The 12,840-nt window shown below is 35.0% G+C and overlaps 1 protein-coding gene across 1 annotated transcript in view; it reads left to right on the forward strand.

The window, feature by feature from the left end:
* The window catches only part of Dnajc13 (DnaJ heat shock protein family (Hsp40) member C13), a 120,614-nt gene that overhangs the window by 93,991 nt on the left and 13,783 nt on the right, over positions 1–12,840 (forward strand). Inside the window, exons 44-51 of the mRNA XM_026383836.2 lie at positions 738–915; positions 1,948–2,039; positions 3,863–3,962; positions 5,702–5,776; positions 5,976–6,088; positions 10,277–10,446; positions 10,615–10,657; positions 11,007–11,180. Of these exons, the coding sequence (XP_026239621.1) occupies positions 738–915; positions 1,948–2,039; positions 3,863–3,962; positions 5,702–5,776; positions 5,976–6,088; positions 10,277–10,446; positions 10,615–10,657; positions 11,007–11,180 (945 nt within the window). The remainder of the gene's footprint in view (positions 1–737; positions 916–1,947; positions 2,040–3,862; positions 3,963–5,701; positions 5,777–5,975; positions 6,089–10,276; positions 10,447–10,614; positions 10,658–11,006; positions 11,181–12,840) is intronic.

A 12,840-nucleotide genomic window follows, 5' to 3' on the forward strand; every position in this document is an offset into this window, starting at 1 on the left:
ACTCATCTCATCGGGTTATCTCTTTTAATGATCTATAATTACTTCCAGAAGCAAGGGAGGATCTTTTTCTTTTTAGTGCTTGGGAATCATGTTAGAATTTTTGTTTTTGTCTTATTTGTAGGACATAGCAAGGTGGATTTTGAGATTGATTTGTAAGGAGGAAAGCAGTGAGTGACACTATTTTAGAATTTGCTTTTGAGAAAAAAAAAAGAGGAATTTCCTAAACCATAATGTATATTATTTATCACAGAAATATCTCATTGTATGTGTGTATAATTAGTATTAAGCAGAATGAGTTAAGTGATTTGTGAAGTGCCCCAACTATGCTTTGAATTTATATTCTGAATATAGAATTTTTAAAAATATAAATGTTACATATCAATCAGTTATTTTGATAAAGCAAAGAAGTACTCTAAACTTAGAATTATTGTACTGTGGTACTTCTGGGAACTTACCAGACCTCTGAAAGTTAAGAAACACTCTACTGCAGTTTGGTTTGTTTCCTTCCCACCCAAATCCCCCCAACACACACACACACACACACACACACACACACACACACACACACACACATATACACACACACAAAACACACAAGTGTATAAGTATATTCATGTGAATTTATAATATAATCTTGCTTACTTTTATGTGTTGAATTTTTTTCTTTTGCTATGAAATCTTTGTCATAGTTATTTCTGAAGACACATATATTTTTTAAATGTTCCTCTGCTTGACAGGTTCCAAAAGCATTTGCTGCAAGTCTCCTGGATTATATAGGCTCTCAGGCCCAGTATCTGCACACGTTCATGGCCATCACACATGCTGCAAAAGTGGAATCAGAGCAACATGGAGACCGCCTGCCAAGAGTGGAAATGGCTTTGGAGGCTCTGAGAAATGTCATAAAATATAATCCAGGTGTGTGATTGTACCCTTAATTAATGAGAATCTTCGAATCAAAGGGTTCTAAAAATTTCCAATTCTCAATTTTATAAAAAAAAAAAAAAACAGGGAAAATTATACTTGATTATAATGTTATACTTGGTATAATTTTAAGGGAAATTGACCTAATAATATTTGCTACCTACAAATAGTAAGCTATGGAGAGAGATGAGGCACCATGCTTAGAAGAACTCATCTCTCTAAAGAGAAAATGAGTCTGAGTTGAAAAGACAGAATAATTTGATAGTATGAAATTTCACATTGATGACACAAATTGGCATAGCAAGTGTAAGTGCTTAGAGTTATTCAGTAATCTAAATTTTGCCTCTTTTCTAGTACTAACATAGTGCTGTGTTCCTGTGAACACTCATATTTTTGAAAACTTGCCTGAAGTTTTTAGTGTCTAAAAATTCAAATAATAAAAAGGTGAGAGTTTTCACTCTTAAACATCAATCTATAAGAGGATTCTTCCAAAAGTATTAGCACTCCAGCCTGACTCCAGAAAGATAGATGAGTGAAAATCTAAAAGCTTTTTCCAATTCTAATTTTGATAACTTTAATGTGATAATATAGAACGTAAAATCTAAAACAATACAATACTTGAACACTCCAGATCTTTTTTTTTTTTTTTGGTACCAGGATTTGAACCCAGAGTCATTTAACTACTGAATCCCATCCTCAGCCCTTTGTTTATGTTCTTAATTTTTTGAGACAAGGTCTGACTAAATCCTTAGGGCCTCTTATAATGTCCTTCTTGCCTTTAGCCTGGGGCCTAGAGTCAGGGATGGGATTTAAAATGTGAAAACAAAGAAAAATTAAGAAACTATAATATTTTATTTTTTGCCTTTTAGTGCTGCTTAGAGATACTTCATTCGCTTCATGTCATAATGGTTAAAAAGGATCATCCAAGACTTACAATTAACAGTAAACAATTGTGTGTTATCAGTTTTCTAAAGGTCTGTAATTTAGAATATCTTGGAAATAAAAACCATTTTGTTTACTCCCTAGGTTCTGAAAGTGAGTGCATTGGTCACTTTAAGTTAATATTTTCTCTTCTCCGGGTCCATGGAGCTGGTCAAGTGCAACAATTAGCTTTAGAGGTAAGAGTATTCTATACTAAAAGCGTGTTCCTTTTCCTATCACTTAACTAAATACAGTTTGAGCATCAATTAATTATCTGAAGTTGGATAAAAATATGCATTTTTAAAATTTTACCTATTCATGTTTTTCAAGGTGTTTCCTTTCTAGGTCACTCTCTGTCATACATCAGGGCTTTGGGTACACTGTGAAATGTCCTAGTCAGAAGATTAAGGAATAGGCTTTACTGGAGAAGCTTAGAAGCCATAGATCAGCAAGAGGGGGAGGCAAGGTTTCCCTGACTTCTCTGTCTCTACAGAGAGATATAATGAAGCCAGGACACTGCTTGGCTGTGCACTGTGGGTTTTCATTCCAGAGAACTCACCTGTACTCTCCCTTCAAATCTAGTAGCAAGGTAACCTTTTTGATGAGAATTACAAATAGACACCTGGGTATACTGCTGTTAATAGGTGTTATCTAGGAAAGCCAGCTGCCAAAATTTGTGGGTCTTAAGGGTTCAAGAGAAGTTGGAGGTCCCTTCTTCAGGAGATTGAAATCACTGGTCCTATGGGATGCTATTTGGGTGCTACTTTTCCTCTGACAGAAGCAGAAAGTCCCTGATTACAGGTGTTCTTTGTCCAGGCACCCTAGGGTAAGCTCCCAGGATCATTTTTCAGATGATCCTGTTCATTGTAATGCACATAATGAACACCAAATTCAACCCTATAGTATCAGGTAAAGAAGTGGTTTATGAATAAATCACTTAGATTATCTTTCAGCTTAAAACAGATTCTTAATAGACTACTAATATTGATATAATAGTAACATTATTAATCTAGACTACTTTGCTTTGATTCTGAACATGGTCCAAGTGGCATTGATCTTTAGACGTGTATTGTAAAAGTCAGAATTGAAAAATTATTCTTTGTTTTAAGTCAGTTTTTGTTTCACTCTGACCAAAATACCAGACAAGAACAACTTAAGAGGAAGGAAAGTTTATTTAGGACTCATCATTTCAGAGGTCTCAGTCTATAGAGAGCCAACTCCAATGCTCTGGGCCCAGGATGAGGCCCCACATAATGGCAGAAGGGCCCAGAGGAGGAAAGCACCTGACTTAATGGTGGTCAAGAAGCAAAGAGCGAGCTCTATTCACCACTAACAAAATAAAAACCCCAAAGTCATGCTCCAAGTGATCATCATCTTCCAGCCACAGCCTGTAGTTACTGCTCAGTTAATCCACATCAGTGGGTCAATCCCCTTATCAGATTATACCTCATATTCTAATCATTTTACCTCTTAAAAGTCTTACATTGTCTTACATATAAGCTTTTGGGAGGCACCTCATATCTAAACTATAACTTCCTCTTTTAAAGAAAAACATACCTATTTTATTATATAGAAAGAGATCTAATCTGTTGTGTGGAGTGCTAAAGACATTAACTTTCTTCCTCTATGAGCAAAAGAAAGTCCCAGAAGTGAAGATTATTATCTTTTAACTGTGTACCCCAAATCTGTGATTGGAAAACACTACACTGTATGCCATAGTCATATTTTTTCTTTGTTTTCATGTTTTAAATCCCATCCCTGCCTCTAGGCCCCAGGCTAAAGGAGCATGTTCTGTATAGGATTAAAGTTTTTCATGAACCTTAAGGTTATCAAAAGATAAGATAACCTTATCAAAAGATAAGTCTCAAAGTAATAAGACCAATCTTTTAAAATTAAAAATTTCTCTAAAAATATTTTGTGTTCCAAACATTTTGTTGCTTCTATTGAGTCTGTATTACTGAATTTCATTAGGTTTGAAATTATCTCCAAACCTTTTTATGTCCTGTTGATTAATTTTCAGGTTGTGAATATAGTGACATCTAACCAAGATTGTGTCAACAATATTGCAGAATCAGTGGTTTTATCCAATTTACTGGCTCTTCTACATTCATTGCCATCAAGTAGGTATATTCACAAATGGCATTTTGGAAACCATAGAAGGACCAACCAAGGGAGGGGAACAGTTATAAAACTGTTGCAAAACCTCGGGCAAATATCATCCATCTTTAGTTTTGGAATATTTACAGTGGGATTGTTTATACTAGATTTGTCTTCCTAATTGTATTTTACATAAATTAACAAAATTATCTCAACTTCCCATATTGAAGGTTGAAAGTTGGAGGTGAGAGAGGAAAAGCAAAGGAAAATAACCTGGGATTGATTGTCAGGTTTTTTTCATGAGTAATTGTACATGAATAATTGAGAATTAACTAATATTCTGTGGTTTTTTTAAAAAAGACAGTCTTGGGTGCTAGAAAACATTCTTAAGATAAAGTTTACCTTGTATTAAACTTAGCATTGTCTTCCCTACTTTGTGTCTATTGACAAGAGATTATTTCCACAAAGAATAAAAATTTACCAACCTAATTTCTTGAATACAGCCGGTGTTGATGCAGGTTGCTCAGAAACTCTATAGGTAACAAGTATAATAGTTTTGTAGTTGTGCCAGAGCCAGCATTGAGATTGCTTTTCAAAAGCAAGATGTTTAGTGTATCAGGCAATTGCAGTTTAAATCCACCCACACCACAAACCATAGAATACATTGCACAGGTGACTTTGCTAAACCCTTGGATGTCATGTTAATCTTAATTTTATGTCTATTCACCTTGAGAGTAGGACCCTATCTCTTTGATCATCCCATTGCTTGGCATGTATTCAGTGTTTCTTTATGTTCAGTGAATTGAGTGGAGTTGAAATTTCATTGAGTAATTTTTTTTTTTTTTTAATAAATGACTTGCTTGAATTATCTGTTCAAAATGACAACCTGGAGAAATAATTTGCAGATTCTTTTTATTATACCTACAGCCTTAGTTGGTTTTTTCTTTTTCTGTTTTTATTGGTTTTCAATAATTTTGTAAAGCTTTAAACAATACAAAACTAAACTGGTTGGTAAAGAATGTAAAACAGAAACCATAGTTTTAAAGTATAACTTTTACCTGATTCATTGTCAACATTTTAATCTTACAAGTAGCTGACATCTAGATATTTTCGTCAACTTTGCCATCACTTACACATAATCTAGACTAAATTATCTACCTTATACAGTGTTTGCTACTGGACATTGTTATTATTGTGTTGTTTTAGACTCAGCCCAGTACTTGACAGTCTCTACCCTCTTTGATAACACTTTATTCCTTTGGTTTTTTGTCTGTCCCATTTGATTCTAAAAAAGCAAAGTTCAGTAGCCCAGTATACTTGCACATCAAAAGGCAATGAGTAGTTGAGAGATGAACTGTGTCCAGAGGAAATCATTATGTCTTAGAGTAGAGCTCTGTCTTACAGTGATTACTTCCTTATTTTCCTGAGATAGTAGTATCATGTAAAAATCTGAGATGCCTGGTACAGTGTCCTCTGGATGTGTTTGCCATTAATATTTAGATAGGAAAACATTATGCCATAGTAGTTATGAGTGTGGACTTTGGAGCAGATAGATGTAGACAGAAAACCCAGCCATAGAGCTCACAAAGTGTGAAATAATGGGCTGGTTATACTGGGCTCCTTATCATAACACAGCCTTGCTGGTTATTGTGAAGATGAGATATGATTCCATATCTGGAATACCTAGTTAATGTTTGGCATAGAGTCAATGTCTAGTAAATGTAAGGTCGATACATTCCTTGAAATGTCTTTTACTCTGCAGGTCGTCAGCTTGTTCTGGAAACTCTTTATGCTTTGGCATCAAATACAAAAATAATCAAAGAAGCAATGGCAAAGGGTAATGTATAGAGTTATTTTTCATCCAGTCTTATTCAACACTATGAAGCATATCTTGAGTTGCTTTTTGTGCAATCTGATAAATTAGAAGAATGCTTTGGAGACCCTTAAAGTTTAAAAAACATCAAAAAGCACTGAGTTGAAATGAATTCTACTAATTGAAAATAATATAAGCACTGATTCTCTTTTTTCCTTCTTAGGAGCTTTGATTTATTTATTGGATATGTTCTGTAACTCAACACATCCACAGGTTCGAACCCAAACAGCAGAACTTTTTGCCAAAATGACAGCAGATAAACTGATAGGTCCAAAGGTGAGTATAAAATAAGTTCTCAGAAGGAAATTAATTAATAAAACTCTGTTACTTTGATACTGATTTCATGAAATTCACCAACCTGAGATGGTGAAGAAAATGATGTGAAAGTTGAACAAAATTCCTGAAATTGTACTGTATGTTACTAATTGAGAAAACTAGTCAGGGAAGTCGTACCAGAATTGAAATGTTTGAAGAGAATGTGTGGATTATGATGATAGCTGTTCATCTTTCTCAAAGAGAGAACGGAAGTACATTTAGGTTATGAAAGAAGGCAGGTTAGACTTCACTCTGCAAGGATTGGCTCATAGAGGTAGCTAGTGAGACACTGGTAATCTGTATCTTTTACATTCCACTCCTGAATTAGTAAGGTTATGCAACCCACAGGAAGTGAGGCTGTCTGGGGACAGGAGTATAATGACTCCTCTGCTTTCCTGCTGTGCAGGGAGACTTTTTAATCCAAAACTGGAGGTGACCATATGATCTCTGGAGCCATGGTTCAATTTGAAGAGAAGGAATTTTCTTCTGAGTAGAATTTCATTCAGACACAAGTGTAATCAAAGTTCCCTAATTCTATTATTAGATCAGTTTCATAAGAGATAGGGCTCATAGTGCCAAGCCCACTGAGCAGCACATCAGAGGCATGGGGGAGCTACAAAAAAAAACTTCTATGCCTTACTACCAAAGTCTGATTCAGGAAGTCAGAGGCAGGGCCCCAGAATTTGCTTTCTTAGTCCATTTCCCAAGTTATTCTTTTGGAACCTGTCTGGACTAATATTTGAGAATCACAGCTCCAACATATCTGCCAAGGTACTTAGGGTAAGGAAGAGTCTACAGGTTACCTACTTCCATCTAAAGCCCCAGTGGCCTCCCTCATATGTGTTGAGCCTCCATGAAAAGTTTAGTTTGAAAAAAAAGTTGTTCAAAGCTAATGAACATTTTTACATCAGTACAACAAATTAGACTCAGTTGTCGCTGTTGTTTTCTTGCTTGATCTCTCAGTCTAGATGTTAAGAATCTGTCATAGGACCCAAAATAGTTTTACTATAGTGTTAATAATAGTCTGCCTTTAGCAAGGTTGATGAGATGAGGGAATTACCTTTGGATGTCTACAAAAGAGTCCATTAAAAAATGAATATTGAGTCAGGCGTGGTGTCTTACACCTGTAATCCCAGCAGCTTGGGAGACTGAGGCAGGAGAATTGCAAGTTTGAGGCCAGCCTCAACAACTAACTTAGTAAGACCCTGTCTCAGAATAAAAATAAAGAGCTGGAGATGTAGCTCAGTGGTAAAACATTCCTGAGTTCAATCCCAGTACAACCGCCCCTACCCAAAAAAGAATTAATGTATAAATATTGATATTTAGTATTGAGTTTTCTTAAGTCAAGAGTTGGGTAGCACATAACTACAATGCCTACTATTAGATATTTTAAATAGTGTGTTAGATGTTTAAAATAACTATGTACTGAAATTGAGCTCTCCAGTAATATTTTTGGCCTTTGATATACATGTGGGGCAAATATTATCAAGATGAATGTCTTTACATTTAAATTTTCTATATAGGGAAAATCAGCACCTTAATTCAATGATTTGCAGCAAGAGACAGCTGGGTCAGTAAACTTTTTAATTTTTATAACAGCTTTATTGAGATATGATTGACATATAGTACAGTTCAGTGATTTTTAGTATATTTATGGATTAAGCAACTATAATCAATTTTTTGACCATTTTTATCAATACAAAAGAAGCCTCATGCCCTTTAGCAGTCACTCTCCTGTCCACTTTCTCCCAGGAACTACTGTGCACTATACTTTCTTTATAAATTGTAGAATTACGTGTAAATGGAATCCTATAATATAGTCTTTTGTGACTGGTTCCTATCACTTAGCTTAATGTTGTGAAGATTCACCTACTCCTTTTTATTGCCAAACAATATTCCACAATTTGTTTACCTATTTATCTCAATGAACGTGTGAATTTTTTTGCTATCTGAATAATACTATTGTGAACACTTGTGTACAAGTTTGTGTGAGCATTGGCTTCTGTTTTGAAATGGAATTTTTGGGTCAGATAGTAATACTAGATATAACATTTTGAAGAATCATAAGTGTTTTCAAGTGGTTGCACTGGCTTTACATACCAGCATTATAATATCTCTTTATCTTCCCTAACACATGTTATATGTTTTTTTATTATTATTATTATTATTATTATTATTATTATAGCCATCCTAGTAGGTGTGAAAGCACTATCTTACGGTTTTGATTCACATTTCCCTGGTTAATGATGCTGAGTATCTTTTCATGTATTTATTAGCAGTTAATACAACTTTCTTAGAGAAATGTCTCTTCATATCCTTGACTAGTTTTTAAATTGGGTTATTTTAGTTTACTGTCCTAAGCTACTCAGGAGGCTGAGGCAGGAGGATGACAGGAGAAACCCAGGAATTCAAAGTCAAATCTGGGCAACATAATAAGACCCGATCTCAAAAAGAGGGGAGGGGTGGAACAATGAAACATTCAATGTGGTTTCAACTTTCTTAGAGAAATGTCTCTTCATATCCTTGACTAGTTTTTAAATTGGATTGTTTTAATTGTTGAGTTGTAATTGTTCTTTGTGTTTTTTGATACTAATTTCTATTATTTGTACATGTTTTTTTTTTCATTCTGTTGATAATTTTTTTCATATTCTTGATTATGTCCCTTGAAGCAGCAAAGTTTTAAATTTTGATGAAAACAGTGTTCTGTTCGGGTTGTCAATGTTGCCTAACAGTTGGGTTTCTAATTAAATATCCAGGTGTCTTTCCAGAAGACAGTTTTGTTTAAAAGTTTAGAAACAAGAAGTGATAGTGTAAGAGATGAAGTGATTGACCTTCAAGTTGGCAGCGTGGCATCGTGAGCAGAACTTGTTTTATCACAATCCTGAAGCTGCTAACTTGACTAAATGACTCTGGATGTCTTCTCTCCAAACCTAAATTTCTTTTAACTTCATAGTGAAAATTTTAAAATAAATGGCCTTTAAATCCTGCTTCAACTCTTAGTGCTTCTTTGGTATATATTTCTCAGAGCTTTGTGAGAATGTGTTACTTATTTACTGCAGTTCAGGCAGGGTTCTTACTCAAGAGACTCTTGATGAAGAGTGACATAATCACTGTCTATACCTGCTTTTGTTCTCTATAGAGCTGAATTGTATTTTGGCATGATGGTCTCAGCATACTTAAGAGAAAATATATATATATGAAATAAGCCTGTGAAACTGGCTAATTTCATCCTGATGATATTATTTGATATAAAACAAATGCCCTCTTGTGGGAGCCTTAAGAAATTTCTTCTCCTCCTCCAGAATAGTTAGGTGTCTGTGGAGCAGCTGGCTTGATTTTATTTTGTGTATGCCTTCTGTCACGTAATCAACATAGTTTATTTCCGTTCCTTGGGAGCTAGAAGTTCAGAGCTAAATTTGTGGTAGATATCACTACCAGTTACTCATAGCTTCTGGTGTTTCTTTTGCATGCTAACTTCATATTGGTCTTTATTCTTTCAAATAATGTAAGCATTTGCCAAATACCAGGAGCTTAGAAAATAATTAATGAGCAAAGCAGACGAGGTCAGGAAGGTTTCCCTAAGATGAGCGCTGAGAGTAGTGTTACATGGAGAGAGAACCATGTGAACTCTTTTCCCTTTGTCCTTATGCCTCAGTAATTTTCAATCTGTGCATAGCATTTGTTGGATGGATTTTTTTTAAGCTACTTTTAGAATTCTTTTTGGAAGAAGGCTTATTATAACATAAAACAGTAGCGTTAGCATGAGAAAAACTATAGTTTCTGAGGACAAAGGGTGTGAGGAAGAGTTGGACAGATGAGCTAAGTGCATTCTCAAAAGAGGTTATAGCACATGCATGACACCACAGGGGAGACTCTGGAAACTTTACACGCTGAATTTCTTAAGTTTTTTGAGTTAGATAATGGAAATAAAGCTTTGATAGGTAAGTAGGGCCAAGTCATAGTCTTGTTAAAGTTGCCTTTGCATAAACTAAGGTTTTTCTCCCACTCCAGAATTTTTAGATAATAGTTATTTCTTATATCAGTCATAGCAAAAATTGCTCTGATATTCTCAGAAAATTGTAAAAAGCAAGCTGAATATTGAGGTGTTTCCAACAGTTCTTGATTTCTTTCTCAAACCTCCTCCCATAGGTTCGAATTACATTAATGAAATTTCTGCCTAGCGTTTTCATGGATGCTATGAGAGACAACCCTGAAGCTGCTGTTCACATTTTTGAAGGAACTCACGAAAATCCTGAGTTGATTTGGAATGACAGTTCCAGAGATAAAGTGTCTACAACAGTGAGAGAGATGATGCTAGAGTAAGTAAAGACAAAGATAATAACTTGAAGCCTTCAAATAAAATCCCCAGGAAAGGCAATCGTTTCCCACTCTGCCTCTCTCCTAAGACTCGCTCCAAAGGTCAATGTAAGTGTTACGTTGTGACTAAAGTTTGGTATTCCTTTCCTCCTTTTTTTTTTTTTCTCAAGGCACTTTAAAAATCAGCGGGACAACCCTGATGTTAACTGGAAGGTAACATATACTTTTATCTTATAGGGGTTTTTTGTTGTTGTTATTTTGAATTACTCCTGAGTTAGTTTAAAGTTAGCCTATAGCTCTGTCATAAGACCCTGAGGTACACCCCTGGAAAAAATAAGTCTTCAAACATAAAAGTAGGAATACTTTCTTTTGAAGTAGCTAATAAAACATCCTATGCTTTTAAGAGAAAATAAAACTTAAAATTATTATAATTTGATTATATAAATGCCTATTTATCAACTAGTTCATTGTATGTAGAATTCTTTAATTGGACTTGCATTTCCTGCTTCATGTACAACTAAATAATTAAGTGACCTGACTGAAATTCTTTTTTTGTTTAAAGTTGCCTGAAGATTTTGCTGTGGTGTTTGGAGAAGCAGAGGGTGAACTTGCTGTTGGAGGAGTTTTCTTGAGAATTTTTATTGCACAACCAGCATGGGTTCTCAGAAAGCCTAGAGAATTTCTGATTGCACTGTTAGAAAAATTAACTGAGCTCCTGGAGAAGAACAGTCCTCATGTAAGCTTCAGTCATCAGGAAAATATATCAGAATTTGCTAAACATACTAATTTTTTTCTCATAAAACCTTGTCTTCACTGACCATGCATTAATAGTGGGCTACCTCTTTCAATATAGTAACCACATGTAAATTTAGATATGTCCATTGATTTTGTGTGTGTGTGTGTGTGTGTGTGATTTTTGATAGTGAAGCTCTAATACCATGGTTATTTATAGATAAAAGTTAGAGATGTCTGTATTGAATTGCTATTTCTAACAATTATAAAAACTCTAAAAGAATATTTTTGCCACACCATTTCCAGTGATTATATAACTGATCAAAAACCTAAATGTCTGGTGTTTCTCTGAAAGTGTATTCATGTTCTTTAGTGCACTTTGTGTATATGGCAGGGATGACCCTAGTCACAGAAATTGACAGAATAGTAACCACGTGAATGAACCCTGTACCTGTGCTCAAAACCAGAGACTTTCTGGAAAGCAGAAGGTAGCTTTGATCTTGGTTTGACAGGTCAGAAACCCTGATAGTGTCTAACATTTTGTTATATGAACATTTATGTTGAAATCTAGAAATAGATGGTGGTTGTTGAACTAAACACACAAGATGATTAAACAGCCTAAGCTGGCCGGACACAGTGGTATACGCCTATAATCCCAGGGGCTTGGGAGGCTGAGACAGGAGAATTGCGAGTTCAAAGCCAGCCTCAGCAAAAAGCAAGGCGCTAAGCAACTCAGTAAGACCCTGTTTCTAAATAAAATACAAAATAGAGCTGGACATGTGGCTCAGTGGTCAATTGTCCCTGAGTTCAATCCCTGTTACCAAAAAAAAAAAAAAAAAGAGTCTGAGCTGTATTAGGTGGTCCTGGATCATACAAGCCCAGCTTCATCAGTAACTAACTGGCCTCATGATTCAGCCTCAGCTGCCTCATAGAATGAAGACTGCATCTACCTTTGGCTGAGGTTTTAATAAGTTAATGTGTGTGGAATACCTAACATATCTGCCACATTTCAACTGCTTAGAAATTGTTAGTTACTATCCTTAGTTTATCCTTAGTTTAAAAAATAGAATTAGTATGCCAAATATTTATTAGTGTCACATTCCATAGTCATATTTCCCTTTACTAATAAATTCTAATACATACTTAGTTTTCTTATAAAATGAAATCCTCACAGATGGGGGGTTTGCTTAGAGGCCCCGGGTTCAATCCCCAGCACCAAAAAAAAGCAGGGGAACACAAGAGAATTCTCAAAAAGTGAATCTTAGCAAGGAAAAGCAAGTAGAAATTTCATCATATGTCACCTTTCTTTTTGGGCACATCCCAATTTTTGTGTTCATTTAAAAAGTGTTTTGTTATGGATATATATATGTACGATCTATTATCTATAGTACAAAGTTCATTATAGCCCTCAGGTAATGTTAAATGTAGGTTGAGCATTCTTCATCTGAAAATGCAAAATTTGAAATGATCCAAAATCAGAAACTTTTTGAGTACCACAGCAGTGCTAAAAGTTTTGAATTTCAGAGCATTAAACATTTTGGATTTTTTGACTAGGGACGTTCAGCTGATAAACTCTATATAAAAAAAGTCCAAAATCAGAAATACTTCTGGTCTGAAGCATTTCAAATAAAGGGATCTTCAACCTGTAATAAGATTTTTAATAG

Source organism: Urocitellus parryii, chromosome 2 (assembly GCF_045843805.1).
Source record: "Urocitellus parryii isolate mUroPar1 chromosome 2, mUroPar1.hap1, whole genome shotgun sequence".
NCBI classification, from domain to species: Eukaryota; Metazoa; Chordata; class Mammalia; order Rodentia; family Sciuridae; genus Urocitellus; species Urocitellus parryii.